This window comes from Aulonocara stuartgranti (genome assembly GCF_965226115.1).
Source record: "Aulonocara stuartgranti genome assembly, chromosome: 16".
Lineage (NCBI taxonomy): Eukaryota > Metazoa > Chordata > Actinopteri > Cichliformes > Cichlidae > Aulonocara > Aulonocara stuartgranti.
Genome location: NC_138952.1, coordinates 23,577,407 through 23,601,774, shown reverse-complemented (window position 1 = coordinate 23,601,774; position 24,368 = coordinate 23,577,407). Strand labels below are relative to the sequence as shown.

The window sequence follows — 24,368 nt, the reverse complement described above, 5'->3', positions numbered from 1 at the left end:
TGAGGCCAATTCTACTTTTTCTACATAATCCATCATACAAAATGTAATCAAATGGAAAGGTCCCTTTTTAAAACTTGTTTTATTAGTTTTAATCTTTTAACTTTATGCATCAAGCAAAAATTTAATTATATGCAACATTCTCTGACTTAATATTTAAACCTATTTTCTGCACATTCCAGCACACAAAATATTTTTTTTTGTGTGTGTGTGTGTTTACACTCACTCTTTCAAATAGATGCAAGTAAAACACAGCAGAAAATAAATAAAGTCAAAGACTCAGCGGTCCTGTTGCTCTATTTTCACATGTAAAGCAAGAGTCGGGTAGGCGGAGGTTTACGCTGGTGCAGGTGTGCCGCGGTCAGTTGAAAAATCCGCGAGTTTCTCTGTGAATTTCACATTACATCATGCTTGGAAGTTTAGGGTTTTTTTTCCGCTGTAAAAAGAAGTTTTCTTCCCACGCACAACGGACGCTAATGTTTTTGTCACTTTTTATGGAATCAAACTCAAAGTAAGGTCAGTACTTTCACGTTTTCAACGCTGCACACTCATACTCTCTCCCACAATCGATATGTGATCCATTGTTGATCTGCACACAGCTGTTGTCACAAACGTCGCACTTGCTTACGTCACTGTCATGAGAGATTCTTGCAAGAAAATTCACGGTTTTAGTAAGGCAGTAATGCAGCGTTCCTACAGGAAAGTAACGGTAATCTAATTACCGTTTTTGCAATAGTAATCCCTTACTTTACTCGTTACTTGAAAAAAGTAATCGGATTACAGTAACGCGTTACAAGTAAATCAGTTATAGAAACCGAGGCTAGGCCTGTGTTAGATCATACTATCCAAGATAACAGTGATATAAACATTAAAATGATATAAAAATGTCATATCATGATATCGTTGCTATAGCAACATTAACATGTCTACACAACAAGACAACTATGAGCCAGGCATGTCTGACAGTGAGTAAGGATTTACTACCTAAACAGGGAGCCACTTCAACAAACTCCAACAAAGCAGAGTTTTGCAGAATATACAAGTAAACAGGATGAGCTGATGTTAGATGGGAATTACTGATGTGGTCATATGGTGGAAAACATGGCTTTAGCAGGTGGTTTAAAAGCTCTGTATCTTTAAGATTCACTATGTGACAATACTGATTTGTTAGTAGGTTAAGTTGCTTTAGTTATTGTTAAACTAAAGTATTACGCAGTTGTTTTATGTACTACTCAAAGAAAAATTAAAGGAATACTTCTTAATTACAAAATAGCATCAAGAGGGCATTGTCTCCATGCATACAAGCACGTGGAGCCCATCGAAACTGCTAAGTACCATTTTGAGTTGCTGCAATAAAATTAGTGAGAGAAGGATTATTTTTTCACTTTGTTTTCTGGAGTCTCTTTGAATTCCGCCCTCTGTAGGTTAATAATTTTCATTTGCACGAATCAATGCGGCATCCTTTTGTTCCTAACACAATAGCCAGTCAATTTGAAGATAGCTATTCAACACGATTGTTGTGATCTGGTGTGTTTTCAAAATGTTCCTTTCATTTTTTTAAGGAGTGTACCTATATTAAAATTTCAAGAACACTAACTAGGCTATGCTGTCTCACAGCTATTGCATTATAATGCTGTGCTTGTGTCAATGGATTCACACTTTGAATTAGGTAGTGTGTCATCAGTGACAGTAGCTCATTTAAAAAGAAGGATGGATAAGGCCCTTCATTTACTTATACTTATAATTTGGTGCTGCTTGCAAGCTGCAAACATCAGAACACTACATCATCATAAATATCATCATCATCATCACAGATTTTTTGGAAATATCGTGATATCATTTTGAAATCGTTCCTATATCTGGTTGTAAACACAAGCTCTAAAGTCAGTCATGTTAACATTAGTGTCTGTGGAAACTGACTGAACCAGCCTCAAGTGGCCATTCCAGAAAATGTAGTTTATGGCGTTTTGCACTGACTTAATTTTTCAGCCCAGGAGTTTTAATATGGTGCACATTGTCTGTAACTGCCTGTATCCAGTTAAGTTGAATATCAAAAGAATTTTAAGCTAGTGATGTATTATGACTTCCTTTAAAAGAAAAAAAAAAAGTAACTGCAGTCATTAAATGTTGGACTTGAATATCTGTTCCTGTGTTTACAACATCAGAGGGGTTTTTTCATCATGCATACACATATTTAAGCAAAAACCCTTATTTATTTTTCCAGGTGTTAACCCATTACCTCACCAGTACAACATAAGTCTGGCCCTCCACAATCCTTTAGTAAAAAATAAAATAAAGAAAAATACTCCATACAATGTGGCGCACATCACCCTTTTTTACCAACCTGGTCTGAGACCTTTCTCCATCGCCTCACTGACATTAAGGTGGTGCTGTGTAGAGACATTTCCATTCAACAAACTTGTTGACATAGTTATCAAACATCAAAGAGCCTTGTGTCATTTTGAAAAGGCCTTATGAGAGTAATGGAGATGTTAAAGGCCGCGTTGGCCCCAAATATCACAAAAGGATGAGAGGATATGAGCACGCTTTGACTGAAGACTCAAAGGAAGGCATGATAGAAACATAGTTAAAAAAAAAAAAATCTGAAATGCATTCACTAGAGAGAGGGGGGGAAGAGCTCGGCTTCATTTCCGCCTAAGAAGCGCAGAGTTAAAAGGTGGCCCCTGTACAAATGAAACTCAATTTCACGCCACATTATCCCTCCCTGTTCTCTTTCCTGGCTTTCATTTTCATTAAGACCAGAGACAATCATAAATTAATAATTACTGCCGAATGTCTAAGCACAGGCCGCCGTCCTACAGCCCTCCTCTCGCTTCTGTCGTCTTCCATGTTCATGCTTGCAAAATGTTAATTTAGGTAATGTGGCCTGGCCCTTGTCAGATAAAACTGTTTTGTAGTTTCACTAATGCATAATGGTCTATCTGATTAGGTGACATTAGTCCCATCTTTCAGATGATCAGCCTGCACCTTCCTAATGCCTCTCCACAGACTCCAGGTCACCACTGAGTTATCAAGAGACATGCAATATTACTGCCTTCACTAAATGGTCATCGCCTGGCTGGGATGATGAGCGAGGAATTAGTTGGGGTTAACTATGTAGTTGACACGACGTTGAAGCATAAATAAAGCTTCATTTCTCACTTGTGAAACTTTTCATCCTTTAAGTGCAAAAAAATCTGTTGCCGATCTTAAGCTAACCATGCAAGCACAAAACATCAACCAAGTCGCATTGTGACATTGGATGAACCAAAAGGATCATGCAAGAATAATCATGTGTTCATGATGTCTTCATGAGCGCATCGACACATTGAGCCAAGTAAGTAAAACACACAGCTCACAAGGCTTTCAGTGCTTTGAATATGCAATCAGCAGTGTGCTTTCCGCACTATGTTGAAGCAAAAAAAAAGGCAACAGCACATCTATAATGCACATTTGGTATTTAAAGTCTTTGTGCCTCATGGTCATATTTGTACTGAATTGAATTTATTACAAAATGTGCAGTGATATGAAACATGTAGCTGCGGGGCCTTTTCTCTCACATGCAAGTGCAGGAAAATGCATCAGATAGAGAAATAAACAGAATATCTGAGTAATAGCTGAGAACAGCCCACATCTCAGAAGCTCACTGGAGGTGAGCAGAGTGAATCTTTCACTGCAGCGCAAAGAAGGAACCTTGGAGTCATTTGATGGATCAAGTGGACGTTATGCAAGTTTCTTTCAAACGATAGTGAACTTAAGTTTTTACTGAGTGGAGCGTTGACAGCCAGTGTGAGTCTGAACTCCACGAGAAGCATGGTTTCATGATTGATTGCCCACTGTGTGTCATATTGTTCTTTCAAGGTTGATTGAAACTTTAACCTCATTTTTAATAAAAAGAAGAAAAGCTTGAAATATTTTAGGCCTTGAATTTTTACAATGCAGCACTGAATTATGCAGCAATCAGTCAATTATTCATCTCTGTGGCTGTGTTATGGCCATGCTTTAAAAAGCATGCAAAATGGGAATGGGCCAAGCATGCTGTGTCAACACATTTCACTCAGAATTGCTTACTAGAGAAATTTGTCTTTCAATGTCGATTTTATATTTTTTATGTGCTTTAAGAGCTGTACCTGTTACAGTTACTTGAAAATAATCCCTGTGGATAGGTGTTGTGAATCAAAAACAAAAGCAATAAATCAAGAAAAGCTTGTACAAGCATCTACCTATTAATTGTTTTTATTCCGAACAAAAGTCCCATGGAATTTTTGTTCGTACAACTAAAAACTAGATGTAGTGCAGAATGTGTCAGGATATCCAGCTCCACATAAAAAAAAGAAATATTATCCAGGGTTGCTGCCTTCCTCTTGGTTTTTTTAATTAAACAAGTCCCTTATTTAATGCTTTCCATTTTATATTTGTTCCTTCAAAATCCCCCCCCCCCCCCCCAAAAAAAAAAAAACAACAACAACAAAACATTAAAAAAGAGTGGTCCACTTATGACCACGGTTCCCTTTTGGTATTGTAGGCATGTACTTGTGTGTATGTGTGTGTGTTTCAAAATGGAACAGATGACAGGACAGGACAGATTCAAACCTACACCCCTGCAGTCTTTCAATATATGGTTACCAGGTGAGCTATGGCGGCAACTCAGGTGAAACACTTTAAATAAAGAATTACAGGAACCTGTATTTCCCTATCCGTAAATAAATAATCTGTTGTGACTAAGACCTATGTATTTTCTGTTATATTATATAAAAAGGGCATTTAAATAATATTTTCAATTTTGTTTTTGTTTCCTTAAAAAAAAGTGGTCCACTCATGAGCTGTGTAAAACAACGGTCCCCTTTTAGTACAGTAGGAGTGTACACTGTGTGTGTGTGTGTGTGTTTGTGTATGCGCAGCTACTTTGTTTCTCCTTGCAAGTGCATGGTCATTAGGTTTATTTTTATATTTATTTTTAAGGACAGTGGAGAGCAGACAGGAAACAGCAAGCGGAGGATGGCATGCAGAAAACAGCCCAGTGCAGACTCAAGCCTCGCAGGCATCTGCGATGTTTCAGCATATGGATCACCTACTCAACCAGGTGAGCTATAATGGCAATACAGGTGAAGTGCTTCTGTTAAATAATTACAGGAACCTGTATTTCCTCTAATTTTCTTGTGAAAAATGATCAAATGAGTAACCGATTGTGACTAATGACTAAAACCTGCGTCGCAGCCTCACGATTTGACAGCTTTCAAAAACTTTTAATGAATTTGTGCTTACCTCAGCTAGTACTTTAAGTGTGCAAAGGAAATTATTCCACTGTGGACACGACTGCGTCAGAAAGCATGCACACAAGGAAAACATATTATGCTGCCGAAACGTTGCCAATATCACACTCACAAAACAAAAAGGCAGCACGACTATAACAGCTTTATGATTTCTCAACAGCTCAGCGAGACCCCAAGTGCTTTTTAATGCGGATATTACGAAGCATGGCCATTCATCGTGCAGGGCTGGTTAAAGGGAGTGTTTTTGTTTATCATTTTAGGGCAATATATTGTGAATTAGCATCATACACACGGAAGTACACATGAAGTAATTTATTTACAGTGAGCTTGGTCACACCCTCATTTGCGTCTTTTATCTAAGATCAGCCTATGCATTAAACACACACACACACAAGTCAAAGGGCACACTCGCACTTGCATCTGGAGTCAGTGAAAAGAAAGGAAATTGTACAGAAGTTATTCCCATCATCTGATTATACACATTTTTTTACTGCTTTAAAAAGCAAAGAACAATATGTTCATTCATTCTTAATACATAGAAAAGAGTTAAAAGTCTGAAGGCTGATTGTAAATGTCCCTAAAATGAACACAACTATACGACCTCAAAGAAAGCAGATGCCCCCATGTTTCCATAAAATCATGTTTGGGTATCGCAGTGGTAAAGATCTGTGTGTTTATGTTTCAGCAATATCAATGTGCAATCTGGAAATGTTACATCAGCGTATTGTGGGGCAACCGCTTCAAACACGTCAATGGCACAGAACCGTGTCACAAACATTGGGTTTATCATCAACATGTTAACTTTATTTGAATTTGAAATACAATGAGGAGATGATTCAAGAAGTTATATAAGTTATCAGTGACAACAGACACTCCATTGAGAACAAAAAAGAACAAACATTGTGAACATGGGACACTCTCCCTCCTCCTCCTCCTCCTTCTTCTCCTGATTATAACGCAAAAGGTCTAAACTGTTTTGCAGTTAAAGGACTGACATCAGTTTATGTCTTGAGAATATACACAGGTGTTTCAGCACCAAAACTCCAAAAGTCTTTAGGGAAAGTAACAGTAAAATTATGAATCTTTTCTTATCGGGATATCTTGAAACACTATAAAAAAAACTAAAATAAAAAAAGTGTATTTGTATAGGTCAAACAGGGATTAGAGCAATGTAATCAAATAGCGTTTAGATTTGAAAGGTTGCATCATGACTGATTGTTTTTCAAGCTGACACGACAATAATTCATCTTTTTTCTTCTTCTTCTTTTTTTTTTAAAAAACGCATCGAGAGGTGCTGATTTCTGAGTGTGCCTCATGACAAAAATGTACAGTAAATTCCAAGAAATATTACCTCTGTTACAAAGATTACAGTAGTATTGACAGCAAAAAAAACAAAACAAAAAAACCCTCATTTTTGAAAGTGAAACATTTGTTAATTATGTTTTTAAAATCATCCGGGCTTGAGTGAGTCAACCCTAGTATTTGTTCAGCACAATATAGGATTTATTAAATATCATAATTCCAGGACAAACATTTACATGCCTGCATGCTTTCTCACCAAAATGGCAGCTATAGGAAAGGATGACGGCTCAGAGATAGAACGAAACAAAACGGAAAAAAAAGAACAAAAAAACAAAACAAAAACTGAAGGTTTATATAAATGGCGGTATTGTTTGCCTAATAGTTCTACTGCATACACAATACCTCTTAACATTATATACACATACCTTATCAATCCACTCGGGTTCGACTGGAGTGAGTTTTTCCTATCAGCATCATCGGATCTCGTATGTACAACAAATGTAAAAAGGAAACTTGATTGTATTATCATCTAATTTAGAAAACATGAAAATCAAACATCAGTCGTCTTCTTCTTCTTTTGATGAACACATGGATAAACTCACGTTTCCCCTCCCTCCCCCTTCCCACCCCGCCCACACACAAAGGTTCATCTCGTTAGCTTCTCAAAATTCAATTTGAAATACAAAACAGAACTTCAGTCGGATTTCTTCTTCTTCTTCTTTTTTTTTTTTTGAAGCTTTCTCGCTGGCTGAGATACAGTATAAAAATCTTCAGTGCTGTGAATTTATGAGTTATTACCAACCATGTACCATGGGTACATTTTTACTGTGCTCAATATATATGTTTATCCTTCACGTTGGCCAAGCTGTTGTGTCAAAACCTGCTTCGTCAAACTATTTCATAGTTGGCCTCTGCGATGAAAAAAAGACTCCTTACTCTACATTCAAACTCAACCTTGTCCAGCACTGGGGTGAACACAGCATGTCCATTGAACTCCTACAAGCAGCTTGACTTCCTTCCACTACTAAATCTGCCTGGATAAGGGCTCTCGAAAGTCTTCGTGAGTTTTCTTTTCTTTCTTTCTCCCCACCCCGCCCCCTTTTTTCTCGCTCTCTCTTTTTTTTTTTTTAAATTCCTCCAGCTCCTCGTGGCCTTATCAGTACATCACTGTGGTTTTCAAGAAAAGTCTTCCATCTGCAACAGAGAACACACAGAAGCCAAAGATTAGCCAACAGCTAACATCCCGCTGACGTAAAAAGCACTACTCAGGATGCGATTGTTGATGAAACCTAACTTTGAAATGTTGCCCTGTAGTCTTTCAATTTCAGCGGCACCGCTATGAATTCATAAACTGATTTGGGGATAAGATTAAGTTAGCAGCCATGACAAATATGGTTAAATATCATGCAGACTTTTTACTTTATTACTTCCAACCACTACAAGAAACTTGGTGATATCAGAGGGAAAACACCAATACAAAGTGTGGCACGCTACATCAGCATAGATATATAAACACAGAGCGTACATGCATATTTTAATGCCAACAGTGTAAAAGCAGTTATAACAATGACGCACGAGACTCATCACACATATTTAACACATCTAAACTGATATCCTTGTTGAACATAATCCTGCACTTACGACGTAAGGTGCTCGCTAAGTGACATTTCCTGCATGGGAATGGTGTTTATTAGAAATGGCAGACATTCCATTGCTACGTTATCTCCAGACACCTCCAACCTAACGAGCTTTGTCCATTTCAGGCAAACACTCTTGTCTGAGTGTTCGCCTGAGCGAGCAGCGCTGCTCCGACACTGAGCTGGTAAAAGCATCTGTTAGGCACAGCTCAGGAGCATGTTTGACGTTTATTACCTTCACATTTCCTCTGCCGGAGAGTGCCACGGTAATGCCTTTAAGAAGCACACCTCTCCATGGCAGTGCGCCTAAATAATTCAATGTTAAAGAGAAACGCGCACAAAGGCGTTTAGCGGCGCGCGTTGTCGGACATGACACAAGCCATGCAGGACATCAGAGACTGCGCTTGACTACTATTCCGCCGAGCCGCAGAGGATGCACCTGATTACGATGTCTTGGAAACAGAAGAGACAGCATTCACCTCCGCTAATTAAAAACATCCTATTGCTGTTATTTTAACACACATTTTTGGGGTGCTTTATTATCATCTATATGCTCATTACATTATCAATATTTTATCAATTAGTCCTGCCCTCCCTTTTAGGCTGTGTTTTATGAATTGTGCACAGACGGGGGAGACAACAAAAGCTTGTTGTGTGTATGAGTGTGTGTGTGTGTATGTACTGTGTGTTTGGGGAGGGGGGGGGGGGGAGGATGAGGGGTGTACAAACACACAGGCTAATTACCCAGCACTGCTGTAGGTCTCAAAGGCATTGCACTCTGGCTGCCTCTATTCAAGCAACAACCACTGAGTTCTGTGTAAAAGTCATTACAGCATGAATGCAGCAGTAGCAAGAACAGAAAGCCAAAGATGGAGGGGGGTGGGGGTGTTTGAATTTGTGCGAGTGTGTGTGTGGGGGGGTGTGGGTTAGGTATGCACAACTCGACGCACACATGCACACAAGCCCACAACAGCAGATCAAGCATCACCTCGCAGTCTGTCTGCCTGCCTGCCCAGCTTCACAGTTGGAGCAATTTATAGGGGTGTTAATGAAAACAAAGAGAATGCGATTATTTGATAGAGGATGACATTTAATACACTGTCGAGAGGGGCTTAAACATCGCGGCGTTTTGCTCCTGACAGATGAAATGATCACGAAAGCGGGGGGGGGGGGGGGGGGGGGGGGGGGGAGTGGGAGGTGGGAACTCGACAAACAAATCTCCCCGATTCAAATACTTCCTGAAATCGGCGCTGATATTAGCGCAAATGTTGAAACATCTGCTTTACACACGCGACGGGGGGAAAAAAAAGCCCCGAAAGACTGGCGACGTTTTGACACGTTGTTTTATGAAAGGCTGTCTCATTAAAATATGTTAAAACTTTTCGTATTTTTATATTCAAATCAAGATGAAAAGTTCATTAAAGAGAATAAATATTTCATTAGATGCTAAATAAAACAAAGGGAATTTTTGGCTTCTCTCAGCATAAAATTCCTTTGAAAGATTAATTAATACATGTAAATTATGCAAATTATGCCCATGCAAATATTTTATGAAGACAATTAAGGGATCCATTAATTACAGTCTTTTTTGCTTCAGTGACATTCATTCATTTAATTTTAATTTCACTTTAACTGTTTTGATGTTTAATCTTGCAACAAAGAACTTTATCTCCGCGCGCAGGGTCGTGTAAACTTGCCGAACACGTCGAGTGGGGAAGCGGCAGGGAACCAGAGAAGATACTGGGGGAAGATATTCGCGTGCGCACCGTTGCCAGGCAGTACTGGCGAGGTACAGTCCCAGTAGCTCGCCTGCCTGTGAAAAGAGCCACGCTCCCTCTTGGACCCGATTCAAAACACTGTAAAAGCAATTAATAAACACAGACTGTGTTAATATCGCAGAATTAGAGAAGTGTGACAAAAGACAAATAGAAATAATTAGTTCTCTAAAATTATGCCCTCATTATTTTTTTTTCCACCCCTCTCTCTCTCGCTCCCTCTCCCTCCCCGTTCGCCTCCCTGAGTTTGGAGTTGAGACTATACCCACACATTTCTCTCGGCTTTCATGCGAGTGATAGGCTTGTTTTTTTCCCCCTTCTGCTTGTGTAATTTATCAACATCATTTTTTGCCATTTGAGGTTAATTATACGGCGAGGCTTGCAGAGTAGAGGAGAGGAGACATGGGTGGCAGACAAATGCTTCTCTAATTGAACAAAACACAAAGTGCAGCCTGTTATTCGGTTTCCGCCTTCATTCCACTCTTCGAGGCAATGATCAGAGTGATTGAGAGACCACAAAAATTATATGCTCTACGCTCCCATCATGGTGTTTCGAACCGGGATTAGACGAGGAAAAATAATCATTTCGACCCAGACTTTACATCGCAGCAGGACAATGGCTGCTGTCACTTTAAGTGCAAAAGCTTTAACACATTGAATCTGACACAATTACATCACAAAGAGGCAGGCTCTTGACGAAAGTGTGAAATATTAGAAATTAAAGGGGGCTAAATATACTAATTTGGTATGAAATAGAGAGCTATAATTGCGCTGTATCTGGAAGTTATCTTTTAAATGATGACATATGGATTTCCCTTTTTTTTTTTCCTTTCTTTTTTTCGGGTGGGGTGGGTGGGGGCATCAAACTGTTTCAGATCCCCGCAGTGACTGAATGACATTTAATTAAGGAGAAGTCATTATTTCTCTTGCTACATTTCCTCTTATTTTTGCCCTTTCACAAAATATCAGTTCAAGTAGACTAATCATACATTAAAGAGTTAAAGGGACCTAACTTATTCACAAAACTGAACATTCCCCCACTTTTCACAGCAAATTACGTGCAGCATTTTCCTGGATAAATTGGGACCTCTCCCACTGATAAGGGCGGTTCTGAGCAGATGCAGCTGAGGCGTATTAAAGCATTACGTTCGAGTAATAATGAGGATATTCAACCTCTGTGAGGTGTCTTGTATCTGGGTAAACACAGATAGCAGACAGTCTACAGAGGTTATCGCTGGAGCGCCCTTCCCCAAACACATACTGCACCCCCAAGGCTAACAAACAAACAAACCATTAAAAATGTACAAGGCTTATTCATAAAATGGATTGATTTGCCCCGTTTATGACTATCAAAGGAGGGATTCCACTGCTTTTTGTGGTTTTATGACTCATTAATGCCGCCTGAGTTGTAAATAAACAACTTTTTTTTAAAGTCTTTTTTTTTTCCACGACCTTACAGCTTAGCTTTTTCGCTATTTTCCAGCTCTATCCCACGCGAGTTTTACCTCTTTCCCTAAAAGCATCACACCCACTAAAAGTCAAGAGAAAGAACAATATTATTTCTACAGAAAACCAATGATCTTGACCTAGTGCTGTGGCCCAGATGGTGAGCTGTATGTCTGAACAGCAGGCACAGAAACACTAATGTTCATAAACTGAAGCAGCGTGTGTGTGTGTGTGTGTGTGTGTGTGTGTGTGTGTGTGTGTGTGTGTGTGTGTGTGTGTGCAAAGGAGGGTGAGAGAGAAAGGGAGTGGGGGGACAACAGAGGAAGAGAGCAAAAGTGAGAGCCAGAGAAAGAGAGGGAGATTTATTGTCTCATCTGAGCCCCTGTACCTTGTATTGTCCTTTCAGCATCTGTTCTCCCACTGCTGCGGTCACTCTCCATCTCAGGGGTCAGAGATTCTGAGAGAAGAGAGGGATCACCGCCGTTAAACATCCCTGACATCCACCTATCACAATGCCACTTTCACAGCATCATTCATTCAAAACAAGAGACTAAGATGTCAATCTCTATCTAAGCCGCATGCGTCCCGTTTCTCGCTTTAATTACCAACAGTGTTTGGGAGGGTGGGAGAGAAAGAAAGAAATCCTTGATTTAACACTTTGAAATAACAATCTTTTAAACTAAAAACCCCAGCGTGGCTTGATGAAATAAAGCTAGCAAAGCAACGTTACACCTGCACCTAATATGAACAGTCGTGTTTTGATTTTTTTTTCTAATTGCCTTAATAACTCCATACTGCGCACCGCTAGTGGCAGACCAGTGAACTAATGATAAAAGAATGCCACTTTGATACGGCTGAGCTTGTGCATTAATGACTGACGCATTGAAGTGAACGTTTCTTTTACAAATGGAACTGGGCTTCTGCCAGCTTAGAGCTGTCAGATAAACACAGTGATCAATAATTGAGGAAATGTACTTGTACCTCAAAGGTGCTGGAAAGGTGTGCTTGTCTGTGTGCTTACACCGGGATACATCCCTGTGTAGAGTACTCGTTAGAGCTGAAAACGTCAGCCAATCGGCTTGCAGATAGAGAGCAAAATAAATCATTTGGAACTATTTTGTTCATCAATTAATGCTGATGTTGTCTGTTCCAGCCTTCTAAACGCGTGTCATAGTCAGCATAATGTATTTTGCCTCTGACAGAACAAAGGTAATCATGTAAAGATATGTCACCATGGATATTTTAGACATGTTAAATGACTAATCAATTAATCAAGAGGTAGATTAAATGATAATTGAAATGACTGGGTGCTGTAATAGTAGTAGAAGGACATAATGAGAACAGAAAGCAAATGTATAAGTTGACTGTGGGAAAGTTGCAGTTGAAATGAGATAGCAACTAAAAAATATTTGATGTGGATAAATAATAGATCATTTTTGTTTTGTTTTATCACTTTTCCTCGGGAAGAATTCCAGCATTTGATTTCTTTTCCTTATTTGTCCCTCTAAATTCCACACTTAAGTAGTCATGTACAGCAACACTGTCTCACTGTGGAGTGTCTGACCGTTGAGTGAGCGCATGCTGTCAGAGGGCGAGGGCTGCTTCAGGGTCTGCTCGGCCTGCTCTCTCCTTTTGGATTCATACTCCAGAGCTTCTTGGAGTTTCCTCTTGGCCTTCTTCTCCTTCTTCAGACGCTTCTGAATGATGGCTAAGACGAGGAAAAGACCACAGCGGGAAAATAAAATGAGCTCTGGGGCAAATTAGCGGTGCCTTATTTTCAAATGAAATGTGATTATCACCATACTCTAGCAGAAAGATGGTAATCTTTTTTTTTAGTCAGTGTAGCACACTATTATGGAAAAGGGAAACTCAATTAATCCTAAATATTTTATTATATATAAAGATATTTCCTTAAAGAAGAGATTCTGAGTAAATACTCACTGTGACTTAGTAAACTGCTAGAGGGAATTAAAGCTAATTGAAAAATTTATTGGGATATTTTTCATGAGTTTCTCTCATTAAACATAAACGATACAGTTAGCATATGACTGTGATGCATTTTACATGAGACTGAGAGTAAATCTGTATCGAGTGTGTATTTCCAATTATGTTAACAGACTAAGAGGGGGAAAACCAGAGCTATGCTATCACATTATGTGCAGCCACAGAAGCACACAGAAGCTTATGTCTGCTTTAATCAGAAGCATTAAACATACATGGAGAATTGCTTATATACATTCAGGAGCGATCATATCTACATGAGCACAGGCCTGTGAAGTCTGAACATGAGAACACTGTACACAGTTGTGCACAAGCCCACCCACCTGCTCTCACTCTCTCTTACACACACACACACACACACACACACACACACACACACGGCTGACAGTGCCAGGCAGTCGTCAGGCAGTACCTCTGTTCTTCTGCTCCATGGCGAGCTGCTTCTCCAGAGTCTCCCTGAGCTCCCTCTCTCTGAACAGCTCCATTTTCAGCTCTGTCTTCTCCAGCTGCACCTGCTTCTCCTGAGCCCGCGCATTGTCAATTGCCACTTTGAGCAGGCCCTGCACACACGCACACGCATACAGAAACACACACCAATGAATATATACACAGCGAGATATACAGCAAAAAAGGGATGAGTGGGGGGGCAGAGAGAGAATGATGTGGTCTATTTAAGAGTTTCAAGATGAAGTGACAGCAAACCACACTGAAAGTATGTCACAGCAGCTCTTTGTACTGCCCACAGCGCTGAAGCAGAACACAGGGCCAAAAACTGACTGCTTCTACACGTTTCCTTTCAGTCAGACTGTCACCTGAACTAGCCTCTTACCCATGACGGTGCCTTTTAGTGCAACCTTTTGCTCCACAGCTCTGGGTACAGATCTACAAGAGTGTGGGGTAGTTATTTTCTTTCTTCTTCTTCTTTGTTTTGTTTTTTTTAGATACAGAATACTGATGTGAGTGCTGCATATGTCTGACCCCTTTTGGTCAAAACTGTGAAATACAACTGTTGACAGCTTTAACAAGTTAGAGCTAAAGGAAGCAAACGTTAAGAAAAGGGAAGTTTGTCAGAAAAAGAAGAAAAACAGGAAACACTTGAGATGAATTTGGTTAAGTAGAGGGTAAACGATTACTATGGACAACACCAGCTTATTCTCTCTCTGCTGTAACTTTACAGACTTACACAGCACAGCGGGGGTTCATAATACGAACAAAAATGACAAGCAACTCATCATATACTCCTGACTGTCCTGAATTACATGTTGCACAGTTCTGTGCACGTATAGAAGTGGCACTTTCATCACAATTAGTCCCCATCCACATGCAATTATATCCAATGCACTGGGCTATAGCGTACTAATTGTTGATTCCTCTAACCCCAATTTATTCTAAGTTGCTTTATCTTAATTTTCTGCTTGGTTTCATTTTGTTGATTTGTATATAAATATTCAATGCGAAGATCATTATCAAAGATGACTTAGAGGAGTGTTGGGAGCTCGCAGTGGGTTTACTTGTGCCTTTCTAATTACCACGCAGAGCCAAAAGAGAAGCAGGACTCTGGTGCCAACGGTACAAGTGCAACGAGAAGGGCAGCAGCGTACACACATCATTACACTCAGACAGAAGGCAAATACATTCATCTTTCTGACTGAGGGTGTTTGAGTTGCAGCTTAAATGGAGTTCTGAGCAGATAGTGCTTAAGGTCTGCAAACTGTCCATTCAAATCTTCGTGTCATGAAGTTTTCTCGGACAAAGAAATTAGCTCTTACTCTGTAACACTGACTTATAGCATCAGAAGCCTTAATATTGCAGAGAAACTTAAACAGTAGAACATACTGACAGAGATTTTGTGAAGAGCTTTAAAGGTACAATAAGAAATGTTTTGAGGTTATTTATGTACATCGCCTTTCTGCCTGTAGCTAGACCTGCCACGTACATAGTACACTTTATAAGTTACTTTTAATTTAAAGATGACAAATTGCTCTTTCAAACTTTATATGACCACTTAACATTTTTACATTTGTATTTGCATCATTTCTTTTTTAATTTGTTCTCACTTCTTCACATCTTCACTTCATAATCATTCTTCACCTCATCTCCTGAACTGTGAAATGTGCTTATTTATTTCTAATATTGTTGCACTTATCACTGTCCTGAGACCCTCCTGTCTCCGGACACCTGACAACAAGCCGGCTAAACAACAACAGCAGGTTATAAGCTAACACTGTGGTACGGCGGTCACTGTAGCTAGGATTATGAACTTGAATTGGGAGGGATAAAACAATATTCAGTTGACTGCAATCTGCTGACATCTAGTGGTGACATTTTACGCACTGTACCTTTAAAAATCTATAAGAATTTCACATCCTTAATATGCTTGTCCCAGGCACATAGCTCTAGCTGTGAACATCGAAGCTCCACCCACCTACTGTTCAGTTTGCAAGGGCCAGCCAATCAGAAAAACTTTCTTAAAGGCAGTGAGGGTGAACTGTGGAATTCAACTAAGGCCCGCGACGAGATACAGTAAGGCTTAAAAAAAACTATAAATCCCGCAAAGCTGATCTAGTAGGGTGCAGCTGGAAACCTTTCCAGGCTTTTTTAAGTCTGACCACGTAGAGGCCCTCATATCTGAGGTCAAAGGTTCAACGCAAAGTTTACTACAAGAACACGAGTGAGCAACAATACCTGTATGTTGGTAAGGAGAGTCTCTATTGATGACAGGCCGTCTGGGAAGAGAAAAGGTGAAGGGAATCCCGGAGGCAGGGTCTGTCCAGCCAGTGACAACCGCTCGTAGCTATCTCTTGCTGTTGGAGTGCACATTGGGTTGTCCTCTGCAAAGAAAAACAGTAACTTGAAAGTAAGTGGCCATATATGTAAGCAGCTTTTTTGTTGGTAAGCTAATACATATTGATCCTGAATCAAGTTGACCAGCAGCAATGGCTGGGCCTGTATTGATCTCTAGGAGCCAATCCCAGCTATCCTTTCCACTCAGAAATATAGTGGACAGATTGCTCCCTTGGACATTCCTTCATATTTTTTTGCCTCTTCTCTCAGCCTGAATGGTGGAGTTGAACAATATCAACCAGGACATAAATCCAGCTTCCCCCATTTAAGAGATGTCATGTGGACTCCAAAAAATCAGAAGCAGGCCAGCAGTTTGACCCCAGCGGCTTGGGCTTCCTTTATGTATGCACGCGTGGGTGACTGTCAAACTTAAGATGACATCATCCTCCATTCATCACCGGCAGAAGGGTAGGGCCCTGCCATCTGCTGTCCAGCCTCTCCACCGGGCCTCAGAGGAGGAAGGAGGAGCTTTAGAGGGAGGGGAGAGAAAGCAGGAGGCAGAGCGGCAGAAACACGTACAGCCTGGTCAAACTAAAACAGTATGTCAGACAGTGCCGTTTGCTGCCCCATCAGATCTGACACATGTTTTTGCCCAGTGAGCTTTTTATCAAGCCAGGAATTTCTAAGTGTTACCATCTTGCAGAGAGACACTTTATTAAACACATCCAAGTCTAAAAAGGTCTCCACAGGAAGCCTGCGCCATCAGCTGTTTAATTGTTAATTTAATGAAAGGGGGGGAAAAGTTTTATTTGTAATGTGGAACCCTGGCTGTGTTGTGCACAGCACCTCTCTGCTCTCATCCAGTATTCATATCTGTTTATGTGGCAGGCTGAATCTTGAACAAACAGCGAGCGGAGCTGAACAGCCCTGCCTCTCCCTCCCATCAATATTCACCAACGCCAGCCAAGTGCTGGGAACAGCTGGTCTTACATTAATTAGTTTAAAGTATTTATTTCACCCATCCTCAGAGCAGATTGAGCAAAAACATTGGAGATTATTTCAAGCATCTGCAAATGCCCTGGAAACATCTCACCGCCAAAAGTCGAGTGTTAGGATTCACAGTTTAGGTTTGTAATTTGGAGATCTTTTTTTCCCCTTCTCCCCCCTTCTCTTCCTGAGTGGGGAAGATGGTGAAATATGCACCGCTGGTCCGTGGAGAGAGTAAACAACCTTTCTCCTTTTTCAGATGGAGTTCACTCCTGTTGATTAATTAGAATGGATGGTTGCCTAATGGATTAAAATTTGTTTATAATTTGACTTCATAAAAATAATGAATTGCCTACTTTTAAGAAGCCACTCCTGCGGTAATTTATTTTGTTTGGTGCAATCCTGTCTGCATTCCGAGGTGGGCGTCTGGGTTGAGATATAAAATGCACCCTCCCTTATACAGTGGCACGACATGAAAGTCCCATTTTATCTCAATAAAGTAACTAATCAAAGATCAAAAGCATTACAGTTGGCTCCAGCTCAGGTTGATATAGATGTATTGCGTGCATTATATGCATGCATCACCCACCTCCAATAAAATCTCCATAACAACTAGAGACGTTAGTAGACCTCGGGGAAAGGTCTGCTGTTGTAGCTTTGTAATTGATTTGTACTGTAGGCACTTTGTCCCTTATTTAGTGTTGGCATTAATCATAAATCATTGCTTTAACAAACTCCGGCTTCCCACTCAGCAGGCCTCCCCTCCAACACAATGTTGGATCACAGAGAATATTTGATGGCTTTGTTGCAGGGGAAACAACCTGTCATGCTCTGGGAAAAGCAAACAGCGTGTTTTGTTCGACAGACTCAAACTACCGTACAGCACCTCTTGTCAAATAACATTTCCACCAGGAGCTGCACATAAATAGTGGCATTTTCACACAAAAAAAAAAAAAAAAAAAAAAGGTGGGGGATTTGGGGGATCTAATAAGTGGCTAATTTCATCAATATAATCAAAAGTGGCTTAATGAAACTCAAATGTAAATTCCAATGAACACGATGTAAATCCGCTGGTTTCCTCTGCTTCCAGTGTTAAAGCACCCCAACTCCCCCACCCACCCACCCACCCACCCAACATTTCTCTCTGTGCCTGGCTGCAAATGCTGGCACGTGTTTGCATGTTTATTTCTCACCATCGCTCCAGAATCATTGACTTCAACTTAATTACAGCGACAGGCGTTGGAGTGATGGGGGCCGGTGGAATGGAGTACTCTGTTTCCAGGTGATATTTCTGCACTAGCAAGGCTGCCAACAGCAGCTGTGACAGCCTCTTGTGCTTACCGTACGGTAAAGGTACAGTTAAGGCCCCCCGACTATGAAATACTGTGTGGAAAAACACTCGCAGGTCACCCCTGTCACAAATAACATTTCATGCACAACTGTTTCGGTGGATAATAGGAGCCACAAATAAAAATGGGACGCTGTAAATACAATGCATTCTGAATGAAATGCCATAATTTAAAACAACGTGTCCCCCCCACCACCGCCGCTGCCACCCTCCTCCCCTCTCCATCCTCCTCCTCCACCCTGTTCTCAATAGCTGCAGAGGGAGTCCTTGACAGTGTGCTAGCAATGATGAATCACCTATCCAGTTAATTTTCTCACTCCTCATGTGTTGTGCTGCTAAAACAGGGGCCCAGGAATTGACTTGACAAACTATGAATGTAAAAAATATCACTTGGAGGGATCTGGGCTTATCTCCAATTTACATGTTATTAGATTTGTGTTGCAAGCAGCACTTGGACCTCACAAAACTGAAGCAAAAAAGATGGGGCACATGATAACCAGAGATAAAACATGTCTAAAACTCACTTGAAAGCCTTTGAAACATTTGATGGAAAGTCGCAGGGAGTGGAGGGAAGCAGAGGAAACTGGCCTGATTTAAAATGTGACAGACACACATTGCAATCTGTGGTAAATCTAGAAGAAACCTTGGGAAATTTAGCTGCAATCTCTGGATAAATAGCTGTAATTGACCTTGGGAGTTGAAAATGTGCCATATGTTTCTGGTTTCTGTGTTTGAAACTGGGTCCCTCAGGACATTTCAGCTGAGTACTCACACGAAGGCAAGCGTGAGCAGGAGGAGAGGAAGATACGGGGGGGAAAAAAGACACACAAAAAGAGTGAGCGAGAAAGAGGACAGAAGGATGCCGGCAACAGAGAGATAGATGTTTGAAGACGGAAGACGGATGGATAGATAGGTGAGGCACGGTCTGAGGTAGAGGAGGCTGCAACAGAAGAATGAAAGAGTGACAGAGACGTAGAGAGATAGTAGAGAGAGGGAAAGAGAGAGGGAGAGCAGAGGTACATTTGGCTGGCCAGTCAGTGTGATATATTGACAGGTGAAGCCTTTGTCCTTGCAAACCTGTGTTCCTCCCAGCAGGAGAACTGAATGCTAAACCTGGAGGTTGTCAGCACAGGAAACACAAAGCAAGGCAATGCTTTTTCACTGCACAATTACATTTGATTTGACCTGCCAGGGCTGCGGAGAAAACCAGCCTCCTTCAAATGGAGTAGTTATGACCTCTCGGACAGCCATTAGCAGCAAACACAGCATTATTCAAGCTGCACTTAAAGCACTAGGTTCGGAAAAATCTTGTCAAGGGAAATATCTGTCTTCTCGTACGAACGTGGCGATGCAGAGCTGGGCAAAAAAAAAAAGAAAAAAAAAAGAAGTTGCATGCAATTTGAGCACTTGAAAAAAACATGAGCCTTAGCTGATCTTGCACATGATGTCTGCACTCTGGAGGAAAGGAAAAAAGAAGAAAAGTCAGCTGTAACTGCGAGAGTTTTAAACAGGTAGCGTAGCATGTCGTATGCTGATTCTAACAACTGTAACCCCTGCAAATGCGATAAAAGCAGGTTTCATTTCCTCGCAGAATAAAATATGTACACGATAGCTTGCGATCAGGAAGATTTGGATGGCTCGCAAGCATGCTCGTCCTAAGCAAAGTGTTTGACGAGCCATACAGGACAAATTCTTTCGGAAGACTATCCCTTGCATATGCCGCGCATATGTGTGTGTGACACGCCGTATATGCTGCGAGGAAAGAGGAAAGGCTCACATGCTCGGATGTATGCAAAACTCTCAAGCGGACATACACATTCATTACACGCACGCACGGCACACACACTTAATGTGCCCTCATCACATTTAAGCTAATTTCCTTTTCATCACGGAGAGAGGAAAATGAGTGTTTGCCCCATCCCTGCTGGGGGACAAAGTCAAGAGCCCCGGTCGGTTTGGGCTAGATTAACAGGTAACATTTGGCTCCCACTCTCTTATCACAGCATGAAAATCAAACCGCGTGTTTTTCCTCCGTCGCTCTCTCTCCCCTCCCTAATGTTCCCTTCACTTAGAGATGAAATCGCTTGCTGCACAAACCCATTTGGAGAGAGGAGAGAAGGTGAGTGGGATAATCAGGCTGGCCACTGGGCCGTGTTTCCTAAATGCTCTCCAAAACATTACTGTGCACAGGCATAAAATTAGCACCGGGACCTTAAAATGTTGACATTTAGCATGACTTTTTGGAGAGTGACACCCTCATATTTTCTTGTAGGATATCATTAAATTTCAACTGCCCTATGGCTGTGCCTTTCCATTAATAACCAATTCAGTGTGTCACTTCTCCCTCTCTCGCTTTCTCTCCCCCCTCTCTCTCTCCCGCTCGCTCGTGCCACCTTTTTAAAGTAATGAGTCCATTGCTTTGCTTTAATAAATTGAATCGTATTCTCAAGGCCATATGAAGATAGAGCCACAGATGGACAGGCTGCATGGAGGAAATAACCATAAATCCTTTACTGTCACAGAGGTGGTCTGAGGTGACAAAAGAAGAAGATCGCAACCCTCGATTGTGATCGCGCCGAGATTACAAAAGACACAGTCAAAGGTTGATTCTGTCTGTTAAAACTGTGTTCTCCTAGCAGGGACAAATATACCCAATGACGCTCTTGTCGCTGATGCCGGCTTGTGGTCAAACGTAAGAAACAACACAAGGATCAGAATACTGACAGGTGCTTGTCCCAAAATGTTTTGGAGGGTACGCTGTGCATAATGGCACAGATTACACTGTTATGGTGCAGTTAAGAGAGATTTTGTCCTTTGTTTAACTATTAGCTTGGAGAAGGAAGGGGAGGGGAAAAAACAGGGAGAGAGAGAAATGGAAACAGCGAGAGCAAGAGGCAAGGGAGCAGGATCTGTGTTGACTTCCATTCAGGAGGAAGATATCTTGTCTTTTTATGCGGCCCATGTCATATTTATTGCATAAAGGTCAGAGTGTTCATTTGTTCAAAGTCAGCGTTTTCCCTCTCTCCTCTCCTCCATGTAATAAATGCAGGGGCTATGTCATTATCGGACCTCTGAGGATTACAGGCTTGGCTGACTGTGATGACTGCATAAAAGCATACAGGACTTTTGTTTCTGCCAGCGCACAGCTTCAAATGAGCTCTTAAAGAGAACAGTAGCGGAGGCAAAATGGCATTTTGTAGAGAGAGACGATCGCAGTTCGGATGGACAAAAGGGGAAAGGAGCGAGTTGGTTAAGGCGAAAGATTGAGGGGCTAAAATCCTCGCTCTTGGTTTTAAGTCAGGCCAGTGGTGGCGGAGCAAAATAAACTTGTGGCTCAGAAAGGGAAATGACAGGAGGGGGGCTGACTTGAGACTTGAATAGATTTCTGTAATTCACCTATCGACTCTGAGCCCAAACTGTCAAGAAGATAATGCTTGGAGAAGGACATCACTGCGAGCAGCTTTGAAGGTGTTTAAACTGTCTTTGCATATTGACCTCTATTGTCCGGGCCCATTTATTAACAGAAGAATCCCAGAGATTAAACTGGCCTCAGCTATCGATTGGCTATTTTGCCCAAATCATTCACATTTCAGAGGGGGGATCATTTGTACTGTACACCCCGCTAAGCTGCCTGACCCACTAATCATCAAGCCATTTATTTCTCTCACTCTTTGTTTAGTTCTCCTTTGTTTGGCATTTATTAATTCATTAGAGCAACTTCTCATGCAGCTTAACTTAGACGGTGACTGGGGAGTCCTGTTTCCAGCCGATAGCAACTTACATTCCAGCAAAATATGCCACCGAATATGCGCCCGACATCACAATACAGATGCCAATTACATATTGATAATTAAGCATTCAAACAAACAAACAGAGAGGAAATCCCCCATAATCACCAGGTTTTAATAGAACAAGTATTAGCTTGGCGTGGTTGGCCAGATAGCCTGCTGCTAGATCAGAGCTTTGCTGGGTTTGGGAGGAAGGGGTGGGGTAGGGTGGGGAAGCGGAGGAGGGGTAGTGGGAGGGGGGAGACACATTGGTGTCATTGCCTGGCATTGCAATCCTACAGGGAGAGGCTCTGCCGTTCTGCCGCTACTGCTGAATGACTGTCGACGACAGCTGGCACTAATCCAGACTGGATACACTGAGCTGCTTTTCTTTTCTTTTTCTTTTTTTCCCCTTCTCTTTTTAAATGAAGATGAAAGAACAAAAGAGAAAATGGGAAAATGTAAACTTTTAAAGAGGGCCTTGCTTAGGAGCACTTGTTCCGCGGCTGCCTGGTGAGGAAGCGGCAAAAAACTGATGCAAATCCATTAGCGGTCCTGTTTTCACAGTAATAAAAATACTTAAGGGGTTTTAATAGGAGCGACGTGTTAAACGTGTGGAAATCTGTTTTGATAACATTATTCATAACAGTAGCTTTGCGCTGTGTGAATTAATAACACTTCATTTACAGACGGAAGAAAGCTGGCATGGTATTTCCAGTTAAAGAGATTAATTTTTAAAGACCTAATTGACAGGCTGGGGTTAGGCAGGATAAGCAACAGACTATAAGGCTGCAGCTGCAAAGTCAAGGTGACTGGAATACTCAGAGAAAGGCTTTCAAAAAGCAGAATAGAGAGGGAGGGAGTGAAGAGAATTAGTCCTCGAGCACTTTTCCCTCCGCCCCCCATTCTTCCTCTCTTTATTAGGAATGATTTACTTTCTCAGTGAAAGGATATAAAAGCTCAAGTATAGCGGCGTAATTATCGCCGAGTGAAAATTTAAAGGTTTGACTCACAATGTCCTCAAGTCTGCGAGCAGACTGCCAGACGATAAGAGTGACTGTGTTGAACACTCGGCATCCAATCGGTTGTGCTTTATGGGCTTTGCCAAGGAAGAGCACACAAACAGCACTCAGCTCTGCAAGTCTGTAAACATGATGGACTGTGGCAAACTACTAGGGCTGGTGTTTACCTTGGCAGAGCCTGGCCTTGGCATGTTGGTAGCATCGCTTAATTACTGTTTACATGTAAATATTAAATTATACAAACAACCCCACAGAATGTCTCGGAAAGCGCAGAAACACACATTCAGGGTCAACCTTATCTGTCTGCAACAGTTGCCGCCGCTACGATAGGCATTGTTTTGAATCGCAAATTTTCTGCATTGTACATAATCTTCATAATTGTTTAGTGCTGTTGTCCAAGGGCATTCAGGTAAATATGTTCCCATAATCTGCATAATAGCAGATGCTCAGATATGTAAAACGCACCTTGTGTTCTCAGAAAGAAAAAAAAAAGACGGGGTTATTGTTCAACAACAACAGTTTCATCAGGATAAAGAAGCGTGAGCATTAACGTCTCCAGTCAAGACAGATAGATGATTGCTTTGATTACGGGGCCCTGCTTTCCTGACGGTCCTGAGCAGCATATATAGTAAAGCACTGGTGCCTACTGTGCATCTCTAGTATGGCTGAGTAAAGCACTTGTTCATTTGCAGTGAAGGGTAACATGAAACAGGCCTGAGCCTTCTGATGGACAGGGAGATTTCACCTTCGCCAGTGAATGATAATGCATTATTAAATTTGCCTCTCTGCTCACTAGATACACTTAGCTGACCACAGCATATTTATCTCCCCATCCGAGGCTCACGTCTTGGCAGGAGAAAGCATTCTGTCACTTTTGAGGCATTTCAAAGATTAAAAAGAACCTCTCTCTTTTCAACGTTCCTAAAAGCATCCCCCCCCCCCCCCCCCCTTTTTTCAGTGAAATGTGATTAGCAGGAGATGGTGTCACGCAATGGAACATTCATGAGAGGGGAGAACAAATATCCAAAT

At 41.3% G+C, this 24,368-nt stretch overlaps 1 protein-coding gene and 1 long non-coding RNA gene across 4 annotated transcripts in view; one reads left to right on the top strand and one right to left on the bottom strand.

Moving 5' to 3' along the window:
• Positions 1-359: 359 nt before the first annotated feature.
• The window catches only part of LOC309691292, a 107,647-nt gene continuing 83,638 nt past the window's right edge, over positions 360-24,368 (top strand). For both annotated transcript variants that reach the window (XR_014271942.1, XR_014271943.1), the window contains exons 1-2: positions 360-513; positions 4,960-5,080. This is a non-coding gene — a long non-coding RNA (uncharacterized lncRNA). The remainder of the gene's footprint in view (positions 514-4,959; positions 5,081-24,368) is intronic.
• The window catches only part of dachd (dachshund d), a 92,447-nt gene continuing 75,284 nt past the window's right edge, over positions 7,206-24,368 (bottom strand). Inside the window, exons 7-11 of one of the 2 annotated variants that reach the window (XM_082508914.1) lie at positions 16,117-16,262; positions 13,844-13,991; positions 12,995-13,138; positions 11,819-11,887; positions 7,206-7,766 (exon numbers count right to left, since the gene is read on the bottom strand). In XM_082508914.1, the coding sequence (XP_082365040.1) occupies positions 7,729-7,766; positions 11,819-11,887; positions 12,995-13,138; positions 13,844-13,991; positions 16,117-16,262 (545 nt within the window). In that variant the 3' untranslated portion in view covers positions 7,206-7,728. The remainder of the gene's footprint in view (positions 7,767-11,818; positions 11,888-12,994; positions 13,139-13,843; positions 13,992-16,116; positions 16,263-24,368) is intronic. The other variant, XM_082508915.1, reaches the window with a different exon arrangement.